The 18456-nt window shown below is 37.4% G+C and overlaps 2 protein-coding genes across 3 annotated transcripts in view; one reads left to right on the top strand and one right to left on the bottom strand.

Moving 5' to 3' along the window:
• FBXO45 (F-box protein 45) overlaps positions 1–4764 on the bottom strand; it is a 14517-nt gene extending 9753 nt beyond the window's left edge. The window contains exon 1 of the mRNA XM_037837690.1: positions 4258–4764. Coding sequence (XP_037693618.1) covers positions 4258–4581 — 324 coding nt within the window. The 5' untranslated portion in view covers positions 4582–4764. The remainder of the gene's footprint in view (positions 1–4257) is intronic.
• Positions 4637–18456, top strand: WDR53 (WD repeat domain 53). Of its 2 annotated transcripts, none has more exons than XM_037837668.1 (3): positions 4637–5050; positions 10648–11140; positions 16206–18456. In XM_037837668.1, exons 2-3 carry the CDS (start codon positions 10664–10666, stop codon positions 16797–16799), a joined length of 1071 nt encoding a protein of 356 aa, XP_037693596.1. In that variant the 5' UTR covers positions 4637–5050; positions 10648–10663; the 3' UTR covers positions 16800–18456. The 2 variants fall into 2 exon arrangements, with proteins under 2 accessions (XP_037693596.1, XP_037693605.1); XM_037837677.1 differs by lacking the exon at positions 4637–5050 and adding an exon at positions 5059–5499.

Below are 18456 nucleotides of genomic sequence, written 5' to 3'. Positions count from 1 at the left end.
TCATTATAAAACGTTTACTTAATACTTTCCTACGCCTGTTTCCCAATTCTCATAAATTCCAGTTGCTCTATCTGTCCTCATTTACTTTGTCAAATTGACATTGTTGACAACCCCTTCCTCAAACTTGCCATCTTCCTATCTGCCTGAATAGATCCTTCAACTGTATCCTTTTTTGGCTACCTTCCTGTCTCTAACCCCCTTCCCTGCCAATTCTCCAGAACTCAGTTCTTAACTCTCTATCTGAAGTCTCTCCAGACCAGTCTTTCTAAAACTGGAATTTCATTAGTAAATGTTAGTTCCACATTTACTACCATATTACTGTAAATTCTTTTGCCTGGCTTTCAAAGCCCTCTGGATCTGGTCCTTATTCCTCTTCCTACTTTTGTGTTGTTTTCCTTGTCTGAAGTATCATAACTGCTTTCTTCCTCTTAACCATCCTTTAAGACCAGCTCCAGGAGTACCAACCTCCATGAAGCTATACTTAACCAAGGCCAATTAATCCCCCTCATTTCTCTCTCCTGAATTTCTACCCACCTTAAGTGTGTACCACATAATACTTAATTCTGTAGATACTATTTTCCAACACATCCTAAACCACTTGATTCTACTAAAAAAAAATCTTGTCTCTACCCTGCAAACGTGATCTAGTCTAAACTGATCAAAGCTTTATAAGAAATACAGAGGACCAAAGAACATGTTAAGCAGCAGCCACAGGAATGAAATCAGCATATTCCTTACTGAGGGAAACTCTACAGGGAAAACAACCTGGTTTCTTCAACAAATAATTACAGGGTTAGGGGTAGCGGCAAGAGAGATGGAGAGTGAACCTTAGACTGAATCAGACTGAGAGATATATCAAATGTTTTTAATGGGAACCTTATATAGCTCCTGATTAAATAAATTCCAAATTAAAAATAGAACATTTGATACTTACAAGACAACTGGAAAATTAAACACTGCATTTTTTCTATTAAGAAATTATTGCTAGCTCCTTTTTAGATGGAATAATGGTATTGTGATTACGTTTTTTAAAGCATCTTTATCTTTTAGAGATGATATTAAAAATTCAGATGAAATGGAAAAATAAATACATAAATAATAAAAACCCACATTTTCTGTCTCACAGTCCCATGCACAACCTGGATTTTACACTATAGCTCTAAGACCTAGTCCTCCATTACTGACACTTGGAGCACCCAGTATCTCCTCTTCGTAGTACTCACCACAAATGCAATTTTATAACCATGTGATTATTTGATTATTTGACTGGATTGTAAGCTCCATAAGGCAAGGCATTCATAAGAGTTCATGTGTGTTTTTATTCACCACGGTATCCCCAATACTGAGCAGAGTGCCTGGCACTAACATATTTTTGAATAAAAGTTTTCTGTACAAACCCTTTGCTTTCCTCTTGTCCTGCTTCTGTTCAGAGCATTTCCTCTTCTCAAAGTGTTCAAAACCTTCCCATCCTTAAAATTCATCTCAAATACAACCTCAACCTCAAAGCTTCTCTAAACCCACACACAACTTGTAAATCTCCCCTTTCACTGAACTTCTAGTATATTTTTCTTAGACCTCTAACAGTAAAAAGCAATTTCTACCACGCATTGAAATTATTTCTCTATTTTTTTCCTCCTATACTAGCCTGAGAACTCCCCTTCTAGATTATCTGACTCATTTTGATTTAATCTTTTTTACATCCTCAAGATACTGGAGCAAAATGTCCTGCAACAGCTGAATGAAAGTCTACCAAACCTATAATGCACATAGTAGAAAAGTATACAAAGTATTAAACACTTCAGAAACTGAAGTATATCTTGAAGGATACAAAAGAAATTGGTAATACAGGTTGTTTCCAAGAAGGGGAACTAGGTAGCTAGGTTTGGACAAGTGTGAAAGCAAGACTTTTTCCTGTACTGTATACCATTTTACTTCTTTTGAATCTGGAATTATGTGAACATATTACCTATTACATATTATTACATGAGTCTTGAGGCATGTGAACATATTATCTATTATATATTATTAATTACAAAAATGTCTTAATTTAAAACAAGCAAAAAACACAATAAACTTTATGGGAAAACAAAAAGTAAATAAAACTTATGAAATCTACATGTTTAGCAGGCAAAACTGCAATCTTCTGCACTCTGCTATATAAATTACAACTAGTATCCACTGGGCATCTACAATGCACAAATACTGGCCTAGGAAATTAACATATGCTATTGCCAGGATTATAAAAACTTGATAGTTGACATACATAACAGCGCTGTTCCTTATCTCATTAAACTTAATCTTATTAAACTATAGAGAAATTAATTTTACATCTATTTCACAGGAAAAATGTTTTTACCTCTTCTAAACCCCATTGGCAGTTAGCATTGAAAAGGGATTTCCCCTTTTTAGTTGTTAATGTGTTTTTAATGTTTACCACATTCCAAGTCATATTGTTTATCCTTTCTCATATATGATCTCAGTAATTGTTACACTGAATAGCTGTTATCCACTGGACTGAACCCAAGACTGAGGACCTTTGTTTACATTGCCTAGAGAGTCCTCTCAGCCCTACCACAATCTGTTACCTGACATTTTTATTTGCAAAAGGAAAAGGCAGGAATCTGCGCAAGAATCTAGGAGGAAAAGAAGATGAAAAACTGGAAACAGCAAGTTTGATGAGAAATAGAATCAAAGAGACACACTATTAGGGGGGAATGATGAAAAAGTTAGCAAGCGCAAAAGATGCAAAAAATCCAAGTGTCCATCAACAGATGAATGGATAAACAAAATGTGGTATATACATATATATATACGATGGAATATTATTCAGCAGTAAGAAGGAAGTCCTCAAGCATGCGACAACATGGATGAACCTTGAGGACATTATGTTAAATGAAGTAAGTCAGACACAGAAGGACAAATATTGTATGATCTCACTGATATGAACTAATGACAATATTTAAACTCACAGACATAAAATATAGTACATAGCTTACCAGGATATAGAATGAGGCTAAAGAATGGGAAGTGGTTGCTTAATATGAGCAGAATGCTCAACTAGGTTGAATTTAAAAGTTTGGAAATGGACAGAGATGATGGTAGAACATAATTCTGAGAATAATTAACAGTGCTGAATGGTGTGTGAATGTGGTGGAAAGGGTAAGTTCAGAATCAAGTATGTCACCAGAAGGAAAGTTGGAGGTTAAAACACGGGAATGTATAACACACTGAATCTTGTGGTGGACAATGTCCATGATTAACTGTACAAATATTAAAAAGTTCTTTCGTGAACTAGAACAAATGTATGACACTGTTACAGGAGTTAATGATAGATGGGGAAAATACACCTTTTGCAAACTATGGAGTATAGTCAACTGGAATATTTTAATACTCTTTCATGAACATTAACTAATGGGCCTCACCAAAACTGTGGGTCAATAATGGAGGGGGGGGTGGATAAGAAGTATGGGAGGATTTGGGTTTCCTTTTATTTTTATTTCTTTTCTGGAGTAATAAAAATGTTCTAAAATTGATCACAGGTTGTATGAACAACTATGTGATGATACTATGAGCCAGTGATTTGCATGGTGTGTGAATATACCTCAATAAAACTGCATTAAAAAAAAAAGTTGGCAAGGAAGTAGCCAATAATAGTGGGACAAAGAAGAATTCTGACGTTACGTGGTGCCGGTGAAAGGATGTTCTGCGAATGCCTAGGAACACAATCACTTTTAAGTCTACAACATTGTGGAGGGAATTAAAGAGAACTTGGGGTAAAATAAAGAAAAAACGGTTATGAGTCAGTTTGCAAAGGATAAGGTGAAAGATGGGTGAAAGCAGAGATCTTAGAAACTAAGTCCATGATACTAAGGGAGGAAACAAGGCAATCGAGATGATCTAATAGAGTCTATTTGGAGAGCAGGGAGGAAAACGATACACGTATTAAAAGGCACAACAATGGGGGTGGCTGTCTTTAAGTGGAAAGATTCCAAAGTATGACTGACGGAAACCATCTGGTCCTTTAAAAAGTGGATCACGGAAGTGGGGTGGGTTAAACAGCAGAACTTAACAGCGATCCAAAGAGAAGAGGATCTTCATGGAGGGAGCAGAGGAGAGGTGAACTAAGGTATGGACTGTAGCCGTGGAAAGGTGGGATGGTGAGGCAAGGCGTTCGACTCAGAAGCTTAGATAAGAAACACTGAGAGCGGCGCCGAGAAGCAGGACTGGGGACAGTGGCGTGGCCCGGGGTGCTCTCACCTTGGCCTTGTAGCTGGGCAGATTGCAGAGGATGTCCGTGCGCAGAGCCTCTTCGGCCAGGCTGCGGGCGCACAGGCTCCGCCACACCTCGCTGTTCTCATCGCCGTGCAGGCAGCGGTACCAGTGCTTGCACACCAGGGCGCAGCTCCGCAGCTCGGACAGCTCCAGGTAGGAGAACACCAACTCCAGCACCCGGCTGGGTAGCCGCCCCCCGACCCCCGAGGACCCGCAGCTCGCGCCGGAGCCCGCGCCCGCGCCTGCGCCGCCACCGCTACAGCCAGCAGCGCCCGAGACTGCCCCAGCCCCTGAGGCCGGCGCCGCCATCGCCTCACCAGCCGGCCCGAGGGCCGCCGTCGCCGCCGCTTCCCCCCGTCTCTCCTCAGGAGGCCAAGCCTCGCCTAGAGACCGGAGCAGCTCGCTCACCAACCCTTCACAGTCAACTGCCCGGCTCCTCCACCACTCCCGCCCCTGGCCCGGGGCGTCCGACGCGCGCCCCGCCTCACTGAGGGCAAACGCGCCGGCCGCGCGGGCGTCCCCCGCCCCTCCCCTGTTCCCGCGGCTCAGCGCTGCGGCCGGAACCGCCCGACTCGCGTGGCCTCCCCGCGGCGCGCCCGTAGCTCCGCCATGCCTGTTGAGGGCACGAAGCAAGGGCGCACGCCCAGCTCGCTCGCGGTTCCTCTCGGCCCCGGATGTGACTGTTTGGCTGAGGCGCCTTGCGCCCTACGCTTGTTGGGATTGGGCATTAGAGGGTGAGGTCATCACGAGACGCCGAGGAGGGGAGCGGGAAGAGCAGGTATGAGGCTGGTGCTCGTAGGTTCGTGGCTGCTCTCCAGTGTCGTTTCCTTTTTAATATAATGGCCCTGTGATGGCTCTCCTGGGCTCCTTCTCCTATGAGGTTTAGGTCCTTTGTCAGGTCCCTGCTTTAGACTCCGACCTAAAGCACGAAACTTCTCTTCTTGCTGGCCAAGTCCTGGCTCAGTTACTTTCGGCTTGAGTTGGAGCCTCTTTCTTTACTTTCTGCAGCCAAGGTCGTCTTTTCCTGGCCAGATCCTTTCGTGTCCCTAAGTACTGGTACTTATCAGAACGTGTGTTCCTGCGTATATTTGGAAAACATGGTCGCCGCATCTGTACTTCCCCCGGCCCCCCACTGTGTCTTGCAAACCATCAAGTGCCGTTTAAGTGCCACTTACTTTGGACAAAGTGTTGTCTTTCCCAGATCCACTGCTTACTAGGTGTGTTAAGGTAAGCTATTTTCATTCAATTAAACATTCCAATAGGGAGAATAATGTGGAGGTTACAATTATAGTGACTTCTTGGAAGGGAAAGAATTTAGGCAATATTTGGTCCTGCTACCTTTTCCTAGGGGGCCCAAAAGATTTTTGGACACCTTTCGAGAATGCTTAGTAAGAGAATAATAACCATCGTTTGAGCCACAATGTGAGCCAGGCACTATAATAGATCCTTTTCGTGGGTTTTTATGTAATTTTCAAAACAACCCTGTAATGTAAGTGATTGTAATACTATGACTCCCTTAGTAAGCAACTTCAATGTCTTGCAACCTTTACGTAAGAAATCTTTCCTGGAGCTCCCCTGCTGTGCATAACATTTCTTGTTCCCTAGCTAAAACAAAAGAGCAGCAACTACCTTCTTCCTTACTTTCAGATATGCAGTGTTTGATTGTAACTTGCTGTTCCCTGCTTCCCAAACGTCTTTTTCTCCTAGCTCAGTAACCCAAATTCTTTTCATCGTTATTAAGTTCCATGCCACGGTTCTTAAGTCATTTTGGTTACTATCCAGCTTCTCCACATCAAAACCAACCTTGTAATATCCAAGTATGTTAAGAAAATTTGAGCTATATTGATTATAGTGATGGTGACTGTCTCTCAGATTTGATTCCTTGAATAGTAGTGTACCTCAAACTAGGGAGTTTCATTCATTAAGGACTTTGGCCTTTTTCCTATCTGTTATAGTATAGGTGAAGTAAAGCCTTTGAAGGATCTGATGAGATAATTCTGGTACTAATCTAGTCCAGTCATTGAAGTGACTTTTAGTGGTAGACTGCTCCTCAAGTGACCCAGGTAGAATTTCAAAGTCAGAAAAGTTGCCTTTTTCACTCCTTTTCTTTCTACAAATCTTTCACCTGCTCCACAATCACCCCACCATGCTTCCTCTCCCATGTTCAGTACCCTTATTCTGCTCTTTGGCTTGTCAGAACTGCCAGCATTAGTGCCCCACCCTTTCTAAAAATGCTCCAAATTACCCCCACCCTCCTCTTCCACCCACTTTATGATCTCAGTTGGTGTTGGAAGAGATCTATTATCTAATTAAATCTCATTCACAATAGGGTATGATTAATTGCTGTGCTTGACCCTCCTTTAAGGTATCTACATATGAAGAAAAAACCTTGTTGACTTGATACCTGAATGTGGAGATGGTGGCACTGAGCTATTTCTGGTAGATTCTCCAGTCCCAGTATTAGAAAATCAAGAAGCAGTGGCTTGACACCTCATTTCTGAAAGATTGCTGATTTAACCTAGACAGAATTACATTTTTTCTCACTACCCTTCTATCACAGCAGTTTAATTGTTCAGCACTTTCTGTTGGTAGTCTTTGGGTGTGTTTCAAATAATAAGAAATAATTTTAATTTTGTAGACTTAGTAAACAAGTGATTTTGAAGGCTCTGGTTAAACTATTGATCAGTATTCTGCATGAAAAATGTTGATTGACTAAAATTAACAGCCTCACAGAAGTGTATGGATTTCTGGGGCCTTCCCAGTTTTATTTTCCTTAACATTCCCCATAATAGGTCTCTATTTTATTTTTCTGACTAGCTAGGTGGTCAGTGAATATTAGCCATGTGATTTAGAGATTAACAATTTAATTTGTTTTTTACTCTGGTGCACAGAGTTTAGGTAGGACTGTTTTAGGGTCTTGTGAGATGAACAGAGCCATAGTTACTACTGGCTGCATTATGGAAAAATTTATAGGAACTGTAGTATGCTTAAAGTAGTAAAAAACTCACTTATTGTCTAACTCTTCACACATCGGGGTAACCAAATGTACCTTTAAAATTGAGCTGATCTTTTCCAAGGAATTAGATTTTGCCACTCAACATTTACTTAGATCTCCCATTGGTAGAGCTATGGTGGAGGGATAGAGGTACCAGAAACCCTGCCTCATTCTTGTCTTAGAGAAAACCTAAATTCCTGGTAGGGATCCAAAATCTGTATGCACACAAAACTCAGCAAATCCTAAAGTTGTAAAGTGCAGTCTTTCAAACTTGAAAGTTGATTCATCATAGAAAAATTAAAATGGCAATTTAGGAAATAAGTGATCAACACCAAAAAGATTCATAACAGGGTTAAACAAAATTATTTTTAACTTAAACGTCCTTTTCAATAGTTAATTCAGATTTCATGTTTTAAGATAAGGTATTGTCACCATATAGTAGGTCACTAGTCATCACAGATGACGATTTCTTTTTCTTTTTTTTTTCCAGATGACAGTTTTTTTTTTATTCAGTTTTATTGAGGTATATTTGCATGCCATGCAGTCATCCATGGTGTACAATCAACTGTACCATCATATATTTGTGCATTCATCACCCCAGTCAATTTTTGAACATTTTCCTTACACCAAAAAGAATAAAAATAAGAATAAAAAATAAAAGTAAAAAAGAACACCCAAATCATTTCACCACCACCCTGCTATCCCACCCTATCTTTCATTTAGTTATTGTCCCCATTTTTCTACTCATCCATCCATACACTGGTTAAAGAGAGTGTGAGCCACAAGGTTTTCCCAATCACAGCATTACACCATGTAAGCTACATAGTTACATAATCGTCTTCAAGAATCAAGGCTACTGGGTTGCAGTCTGACAGTTTCAGGTATTTCCTTCTAGTTATTCCAATACACTAAAACCTAAAAAGGGATATCCAGATGACAGTTTTAAGTCTCAGTAATATCTGTTTTTCTCATTTGAGCTCCTATTTAATTTCAGTCAGATAGTAAATATAAATTTTTTATGGATCAAAACAAGTACATGCAAAGTTCCAAATATAGAAAATACAAAGTACATGCATATTTCAAAGACTAGTTATTGGTGTCCATTTTGGATTCTATACGAAACTGTTCAATGCACATTGTAAGCCCAAGGACCATGCAAAAGGGTTTCCCACATATTAAATATTTAGTATCTTGCAAAAAATAATTAATGCACTAGATACTTCAGATGATAACTGCTCTAAACAAAACTTTTGCATTTATTATATGCACTAGATGCCTTTCATTTTTAATTGTGTTAAGTGTCCTTTTTTTCTTGGTTAATCTGGAGAGTTTGGCAAGAGTCTTTGTTAGGACATAAAATTATTTAACTACTGTTTCAGTACTTGTCAGCAAAAATCAAACCACTAGGGTTCCCTGTCTTACCTCCCTCTGAGTCATTTCCTCCTCAAGCCTCTCCTTTAAATTTTATTTGCTTCAGTCTCTATTTATTAGTTTCTTCTGTATGCTAATTGAGTGCTTCTGCTGGCATTTAAAAAAATGTATATTTTTCTTTTTCCCATTTTGTTGTCTTTATGAAAATTGCTTTATCTGATTTTGTGACCATGTTTCTGTTACATTGATTACTGAAAGATTAGATTAGTGATGTTTTGCAGTCTAATGATAGAAATTCCTTGTGTGTGACTAGAAGTGGGAGGAAATAAGGAGCTTTGTGTTTGGAATGGAAACTTTAGGCCTATTGTCAGATTATTTTAAATGATTTTTTCAGAAAATATTAGGAAATTCATCTCTCTACCATTGGACTAAATTCACAGTATCTTAATTAATTGAAAATAATTAAGCAACTATGGCAGCTTTTCACTCAATAAATTCTCCCTTGGCTTGTGAAATGAAAAATTAAATTTGTCTGGATAGACTTGCTTCCTTTCACCTGATCATTAGAATTGTATAAATTGCCCCAGTTTCCTTTTTTTCCTTGCTAAACAGGCAGTTAGGACAGGGTAGTATTATTTGGTGAGCCCCAGATTATGGATCTGGATGTGTAGGGGACCAGGAATCTAACTTTTGCACATAAGCATGACTGTGCAGGTAGATGATAGTGTGGTAAAAATTATATGAGTACATTTAAAGACAGTAATGAATTGTTAGTAGCTTTTAGTAATTTCTGTATTTTCAAAGAATACTAATAAGTAAGCCTGTTGTCTAGCTGAGTTATTAGAAAAGGATGCTCATTATTTAAAAGTTTGGGATCCTTTTATATTGTATCCCATCCAAATCCCAAGGAGCAACTGATCTTGTGCAAATTATTTAACCTTTCTGACCTTTCTAAGACTCAGTTTTATTATCTGTAAAGTGGAATATACCAATCAGAAAGATTGTTTTGAGAGTAATTAGATGACCTACTGAATTAGTCTCTGGTGGTAAGACCAAAGGGGCTGCCTTTTTTTTTTTTTTTTTTTTTTAAAGGGAAAGAGCTTTTTTTAGTGACACACAGTTGGCACTTTTGACCTAGTATCTCCTTGAACAAGTCTCTCTTTTACGTGAGAATGTGCTATGTTTGTCAGAGAAATCTGGTGTTCAGACTGTCAGAATTCTTTCTTCTCTTTCCCCCACCTGTGGGTTTTCCCCAAGCTTCCATATTGGTTCACTGACGCGACTGCCAATATACTGCAACTCCTTTGTCTAATTTTGTTTGCCTTTTTGAAATAAAAGCCATTAATGTCAGAAGTTAATTAAAAAATAATTATTTGACTTTCCTTTGACCACTATCCCTGTCACGTTTACTTTCCCAGTGACAGTTAACATCCTGTATATTTAATGTATATCTTTTCCCTCCATTAAAACAAAACAAAACACTATATGTATGTGTGATATATATGGATACATTATATATATATATATATATATGCATTTATATAGTATGTGTGAACATCAAATAGTTTTGTTTTGTAAGACCCAAGGGTCTGCATTTTTAACCAGTTTCCCAGATGATTATTGGTATAATACATGTTCTCAAAGTTTAGCATGCATTAGAATCACCTGGAGGGCTTGTTAGACACATTGCTGGGCCCCACCTCCAGCTTCTAATTCAGTAAGTCTAGGGTGGGGTCCGACAATTTGAATTTCTAACAAGTTCCCAGGTTTGATGCAGATACTGTTAGTCTGGGGACCACAATTTAAAAATCAATGGTGTAGTGTATATGTCACTTTGACTAGACTAATAAAACTAGGAAAAGTAATAATGTGCCAGGCACTATTATGTGAGATTTTAAAATGTCTTTTCATTAAATTAAATATTGAATATTAGTAGTAAATATTTCTTATTGCATTACTGTTAAATCCTTGTATGAAACCTGCAATTATGGTTTTCCCCCCCTTCACAGAGTCTTCTGGGCCATTATGGCAGTCAAGTGGACTGGTGGACAATCTTCAGTTCTCTGCTTGAATGCAAGTAAAGAAGGGTTAGTCGCTTCTGGAGCAGAGGGTGGAGATCTCATGACTTGGGGTGAAGATGGGACTCCAGTAGGACACATGCGATTCCAGGGAGCTGATGATGTTACGAGTGTCTTATTCTCCCCTACCTGCCCCAACAAGCTCTATGCCTCACATGGAGAAAACGTTAGCATTCTGGATGTCAGGTCACTCAAAGATTCCCTGGATCATTTTCATGTGAATGAAGAAGAAATCAATTGTCTTTCATTGAATGAAACAGAAAACCTGCTGGCTTCTGCTGATGACTCTGGGGCAATCAAAATCCTAGACTTGGAAAATAAGAAAGTTAGCAGATCCCTGAAGAGACATTCCAATATCTGTTCTTCTGTGGCTTTTCGGCCTCAAAGGCCTCAGAGCCTGGTGTCATGTGGACTGGATATGCAGGTGATGCTTTGCAGAGAGTACTTGCTAAATGGGATTTGCTAACAGAATCATATTGATTGAGCTAAATGTATATTTGCACTTTCTGTCCTCTACTAACATCCATTTATGAACCATAAGCTTTAATTCTACTGCACATTTAATGCTAGCCTGACAAAGCCTAATAGATTTTATTCACAAAGTAATCATTAATCTTTAAGTTGTCTTTCTCTGTGCTTTAAGATATTCCTGAAACCCGAGAATTCAAATATTAATTCTGAAATAACAGAGGGGAGTGCTGAAGGCAAAAGGTTACTACCCATTCTCTACATACTCTGTGTTGTTTTTAAAAAAAGTTGGAGGGGCTGAGTCTGTTGTTTGACATTAAAATTCTGGGATGCATTAATTAAATTTTGTGTCTTGGTGACGAAGATCAAAGCATTGTATTCAATGCTGAGTTTTGAAAGTAGCTTCAACAAATTAACCTAAATCCAGAGGAAGGCCATCAGGAGTGTAAATGTATCTAGAAACCTCGTTAGGTGGAGTGTTTAATTCTTGATTTTCTTGAGGGGAAAAATGGATTATGCTGTTCTAAATAGCAGACATCACAGGGAAGTAGATGTTGGTTTAATAAAAGAAAGCTTTCAAAGAGCTTGAACTTCTCCGTAGCGGGATATTCTTCCTCTTGAGAGTAAATCTGTTCTCACTGGGGTTGGAATAACATTACTCTTACTTGCAGAGCACCTAGTACTTGCCAGTGCTTTAAATATATTAGTTTTATTAGTTTTAATTCTAATCACACCCTGCTGGATAGTTATTCCCTTTTAACAAATGAGGAAACAGATTCAAATTAAGTATCCACACAGCTGCCTAAACTGGGATTCACACCTCAGTTGCTCTGGCTCTAAAGCCTGTTTTTTCTTCTGTGACACCAGAGGTATTCAAGCAGAATATCATCAGAATGTGGTAGAAGACGTTCTTGGTTTGGGAATAGGTGACTTCTAGAAGGAGAACCATTGTTTTATTAATGACCTGTATATACTGTTCTAGCCATTTAATCTGCATTTTCAGTTATTTGCAGAATCTTCCAAGACCCTTCTTTTCATCTTCTTGGCCAATGATCTTTACCAGCCCTTCCCCACCTCCCACGTAATAGAAATCAATGGGCCTGATTTTTGTTGTCATAATGATTGCACCACCCCCCACCCCCCAAGCTGCCAGTAGGCACAGTCAGTGGACTCAATAGATGTTTAGTGGACTAAACATCCTGCAGTGTTGGGACAGCATCCCCAAACAATAAAGAATTGTCCAACCAAAAATGTCTATAGAGCCTCTATTGAGAATCTTTCTACAGTACAGGACACAGTAACCCTATAACTCTAAACTCCTTTTCTACTCCTGGGTCTTGACCAAGCCCTTTATAAACCTACATTGTCCACCCTAGTGGTGGTATCTGCCTACATGGTTATGCAGAAAAACCTATTAAACCAGGTGGTTATCTATTTTAAGTAAGCAGATTATACAGTTTATCTTTGACTAATCATTTATTCTTCACCTGTACCAGTTTTTCAATCACTGGTTCATTAATTAACCACTAGGCATGGCACTGGCAATTAGGTATGCAAAGAGTGACCTGTACTCTTCAGATTAGATAAGTAGGTACCCAGAATTTACTATTTTGCCTTCAGTTCTAGCCAGAGGTTTTAGTGACATACAGGTAGAGAACAGTCTAGGAAATTAATATTTTGTGAAAGGAAACCTTAGATAATTGCATAGTCAATTCGACTGCCAAAAATTGCTAAAAGTTCACTGTAGATTACCGTCTGTGCTGGGTTGTGATATAACAACAGTGGCTAATACAGCACAACTATGTAAGAGATTTCATCCTGAACCTTGAAGACATAATGCTCAATGAAATAAGCCAAGCCAGACACAAAAAAGAGAGATATTGTATGGTACCACTAATGTGAACTCTGTGAAAAATGTAAACTAAATATTTTATATTGTAGAATGTAGGGAACCTAGAGATAGATAGCAACTAGTGAAGGGGGAACAATAGTCTAGTAAGAACAGATAAACTATTCAAGGTAATCTCAATGTTATGGGAATGCTCAGGAATAATTACGGTTTGCAGACTTTCCTGGGTATGGTAGGATCATGTTGGAAGCAATGTAGTTATTTTAGGTTATTTGTTTTTCTTATTCCTTTGTTTTGTTAGGGTTTGTTAATTTTCTTGGGTTATGGTAGAGACATGTTGGAAGCAATACAGTTATTTAAGGTTATTTTTTTTTATTCCTTTATTTTGTTTGAATTGGTTTTTTTTAATTTTTGATAAAGTTAAAAAACTATTGCATTAAAAATTTAGCTTCAATATAGTTACTTTAGGTTATTTGGTTTTTCTTATGCCTTTGATTATGGTTTGTTAATTTTCTTGGGGTATGGTAGGAGCATGTTGGATGCAAAGTAATTATTTTAGGTTATTTGTTTTTCTTAATCCTTTGTTTTGTTTGAAAGTTGTGGGGGGGGGGTTGTTTGTTTTAATTTTTTGATACAGTTTAAAAATTTTTTAAAAAAAGAGATTCCATTCTTAACCAAAGTTGAAACTTTATAATTTCTTCTATAATATGTACCTCTTAAAACTTGGTTATCCAGTGTTAGTCTGCAATTTAAGGATAGTCAGCCTAAGGGGAAGCCCAAGAATGTAGGCATAAAAATGGAGAATTTTTACCAGGATAATTTTGAGGGGTATTTCTCCCTGAGCAAATACATTTTATCTCAAGGCAGGAATTGAATTATTCCCATGTTCAACACACCCATCTTTGTTATTATATAAATTATAAAATCATATACTTTGATTTTTGATAGGTTTTAATATTTAGGCAAAGCTCATTCAAAGAGAAAGGGACTTAAAGAACAAAGTATGATTTATTAAGACACTGATATGCTCATTTTTTTAATTAAATAAGTACAAAATAATATTTATAGTATGTGTATAAGCTATAATAAATACCGTTAAATAAATACCTGTCTACACACCACTCAATTATAGTTTTTTTTTTTTTCATAAGGACCTTTGGAAATTTAAAACCATGTATTTCTGTAGCATACACCTTGATTTTTTTTTTCCAATTTCCATATTTGAAAATAAGATCTCTAATACCAACACTTCTAAGGATTTAGGATGAAGGAGGGGGGAGTCTTGCATTTTTAAAAGAGGATCTTTAATTTGAAAATGAGTTTTTTATGTAGAAAGAAAAATTGTGTGATTTTTGAGCAGGGTCACTTGAATACAATCATGTTCACTTCTGAACATTTGCTAATTGTCTGTTTTCTCTCCCTTTGACAAGACCATAAATCCTAAACCCTTGCATTCTTTTCCTTCAGTATCTAGCTCTCCTGCTTAAAGTAGTACTGCTTGAATGGGTAGTTGAGAAATTGAGTCTGAAATACCTTGGAGTCTTTGGTGATTAGGAAGAATAAACAAGTATAAGGAGAATGTCCAGGCAGGAACAACCTGGGAATCCTCAATACTTAGAAGTGATTCAGGAATTAGTAGAATCTGGGGGCTATTAACACATTTAAATGATTTAAGTCAAATACAAAAATGTTTAAGCTGATGAAAATGCTTTGGATGCAGTGTATGTGAATATCTTAGTAGACAGAAAATATAATCCAGAAAATACAGGGTCTGTAGAGCGAGATCTGGATTAGCTGCCAATACTGTTAACCTATCAGATTCTGAAATGTCCATTTTCCTTGTGTTCAGTTTTTTAGTAGACTATCTTCATATCTAGTTTCAGTACTCATTTGTGTTACATTTTCTGATATTTCTTTATTTTTCTTTAGTCTATTTCAATTTGTTAGTGTTTTGGCTTCACCCAAGTAGTGATTGCTAACCACTTAGTAAAATGCTATAAATCCAAGCCAAAAGGAATTCAGTGCTTTCCCTTGCGGAAGCAGAATATAAGTGTTATTAGATGTCATTTCTTTTGAAAAAAGTCTAATGAGAATAATCATATTGTGAAGAGGAAGTTACCTTGAAGAGAAAACCAAATCCTTAACAGTATCAGTAATAGTAATCCTGTTAATTCAGATAAATGCTTTAGACACTCTAAACAAGGTCATTCTTATCCTGTTGTCCATTTTAAATTGTGAGTCTTAATTCAGGAATAGTACTACGTGGTAAAATAAAGCTATTATCTTTCAAAGTATCAGTATTTTTCTTTTTAAATTGGTTTTGATGGGAAGAGAGTGTCACTAGATGATAGTGTAAATTCCTTTCACAAAGCTTATTGTTTTGTTGTAAACAGTTTTATTTACCACTTCACTTTAAATTAATTAGTAGATCGAAAAGCATGGTAGGGGAACAACAACAAAAAGCCAAATATAATACCAGGTGTCCAGTTCAGCAACTGACCTGTTCTTTTCAAGGAGTTATGCTAGAATGAATTAAATCTCAAGAAACTGACAAGGTCGGTCTATATGCCAATTAATAGAATGGGCTAATTATTCTTTACTGTAGGAATTAGACATGGGAAAAAGGAATAGACTGGAATAGTTAGGGAAACCTTGGAGGGACCGGGACTCAAGCTAGCTCCTAGAACGAGTTGTTTGAGTAATGGGAAAGGAAAGGAAAGATTACAGACTGAAATTATTTCATTGATGTTCTAGATTTAGCTTACTTAGTTAATTAGGTCTTTTTTCTGGTAATCAACGTAGACTAAAATTAATAAATTTCATAATCTTCAGTTGTACTTGAAGAGACAAGGTTAGATGACTTAAAGTGGCAGCTGCTTAAAAATTTGGGTTACACTTTAACAGAGTTCGCTAATCAAAATTTATTTAGTATCTTTTTTTGTAAATTCTACCTGACTTCTCATTGGCCTTCTAGTTTTCGCCCAGAGTAGCATTCTACCGGCATGTTGTGGTTGGTAGTGGCTAATTTTTTTTTTTTAATATTGCTCAGAATGTCTCCTATTAATCATTCTCAGACTACTTTGATGGCTTTATTAAAAGTTGAATAACCATGATAGTTGAACAAAATGGCTAGAAATCTGTATTCACTGTAACTTTTGGATCTTATTTCAAGGTGATGCTGTGGAACCTTCAGAAAGCCCGGCCACTCTGGATTACAAACTTACAGGAGGATGAAACAAAAGAGTTAGAAAGCCCACAATCTCCTGGTCAGCTCTTAAACCCTGCTCTAGCCCACTCTGTCTCTGTGGCATCATGTGGCAATATTTTTAGTTGTGGTGCAGAGGATGGTAAGGTTCGAATTTTTAGGGTGATGGGAGTCAAGTGTGAACAGGAACTGGGATTTAGGGGCCATGCTTCGGGGGTATCCCAAGTCTGCTTTCTGCCAGAATCCTATTTGCTGCTTACTGGAGGGAATGATGGAAAGATTATGTTGTGGGATATGAGCAGTGAAGTTGAGAAAAAACAGAAGAGTCCTACAAAACATACTCACAGGAGGAAAACTAAAAGAGCAACTTATACCAAGCAGGGTGGAAACACTGATGCTTCAGTTACAGATGAAGAACATGGAAAAATTTTACCAAAGCTAAGTATTGAGCATGGAGAAAAAGTGAACTGGCTCTTAGGTACAAAAATAAAGGGATGCCAAAATATATTAGTAGCTGATCAGACTAGTTGTATATCTCTATATCCCTTAAATGAATTTTAAGTCCAATAAAAACATTTGAAGAACTGTGGCAAACTTTTTTTTTTAGGTTAAAAAAAATCCTGATTCTTCATTTTAATTTTGTCATATGTAAAATTATACCATTCCATTGTTGAAATTTTAGGACACTTGGGTAAAAGAAGACAATTGGGTAATACTTCATATAGTAAATGACAAAATTTAGAAGAAGAAAGGCAAATAAAAACAAAAAACAGAAAAATTAGGGGAAAGAAAACTCATATTCATTGAGTTCTGACCATGTAACAGCCATTTTACATATATATCATTTCGTATTCCAAATCAATGAAGTGGATGATTTTCACCATTTTAATGCCACAGGAATCAAGACTCAGATATGTTAAGTAACTTGAGGATCCAGGAGAAATGCAGGCACAATTACTTGCTTGAAAAGGACCTTGATTATCTTGTCCAGCTTCCTGTCTTAGAGAAGCCCACATCCTGAGCCAAATGTGGTCACTGCATTGGTTATAACATTAGTTATTTCTAATCCCAAGAGTGACGATCCTTACCAAGTTGGAAGAGGAAACCCGTTCTTTCTTTTGTGTAAAGTCCAGAGGCTTTGCTGGCAATTACCTTTTACACATGTTTCTAAGAGAAGGGGATCAAAGTCGAATCAGTTGAGAATATTATGCATGCTAAGTTGCCCTCTTGGAGATTCTCAATGAATATTGTATTATTAAAGGGTTTGAGAAGTCCTCATCTTAAATTGTCTATAATCAGTTTCTAAAATTGACCTTACAATCGTTTTTGCATGAATCCTTTTTGCATGAAATACCTATTCACATCTCGCAGATCTAGTTTTCTGAAAAACAGTTTGGGACTCTTGCTGCAAGTGACAGAATGGCTTATGGGAGTTAAAAATGAATTTTATGGGTTCACATAACTGAGAAATCCAGGGAAAGGCATGATGTTTGATATTTTTTTCTCTCTGTTAGCTCTGCTTCCCATGGATATAGCTTCATAGTTTCCTACCCCAACTGAAAGTGAGTCTCTTTTCAAAGGTTCCAGCAAAATTCCCAAGACTGACCATAGGTCCTTATTGTGTCACATGCTCATTACAGAGTGAGTCACTATTATGACTAGTGTAAAGCCTGGGTCATTTACCCATCCTTGTGGTTGGAGGGAGATGAAATGGAGAGAGACTTCTGTATAGAGTGAAGTTAGTTTTTTACTTAGAAGGAAAGCAAACATTCTTTCTGTCTAGTACAAATCAAATTAATTTTCTTTAAAAGGACTCTAAGCATATTTAAGCACTTCCTAATGCTTTACAAACTAAAAAAAAATTTTTCAAGTTGATACACAATTCTGAATAAAAGAAGTTCCTTCCATTCATGCTAGAAGGCAATTAAGGAGAAATGAATATGCACGAATGGAAGCAGTTGGATTCAGCTACAGTAGCCATATCTGAACCAAGGTGATATCTTTTATATAAGGCAACTGATTAAAAAAGCAAGGTCCCTAATATTAGTTTTCCATATGATCAAGATTTTTGACTTTTTGTTTGTAAGAATGTTACCTAAGGGAAATGAACCTTTTTCAGTTAACTTTGTACAATATTTAATTCTTTGGTAATTTGTTTGAATTTTGTGACTAACATTCCAGAACTTCATTTTTACTGCAAAATAAACACCTTGGCTTA

This window comes from Choloepus didactylus, chromosome 1 (assembly GCF_015220235.1).
Source record: "Choloepus didactylus isolate mChoDid1 chromosome 1, mChoDid1.pri, whole genome shotgun sequence".
Lineage (NCBI taxonomy): Eukaryota > Metazoa > Chordata > Mammalia > Pilosa > Megalonychidae > Choloepus > Choloepus didactylus.
The sequence above is the reverse complement of the archived record's forward strand: the minus strand, read 5'-3'. Positions and strand labels throughout refer to the sequence as shown.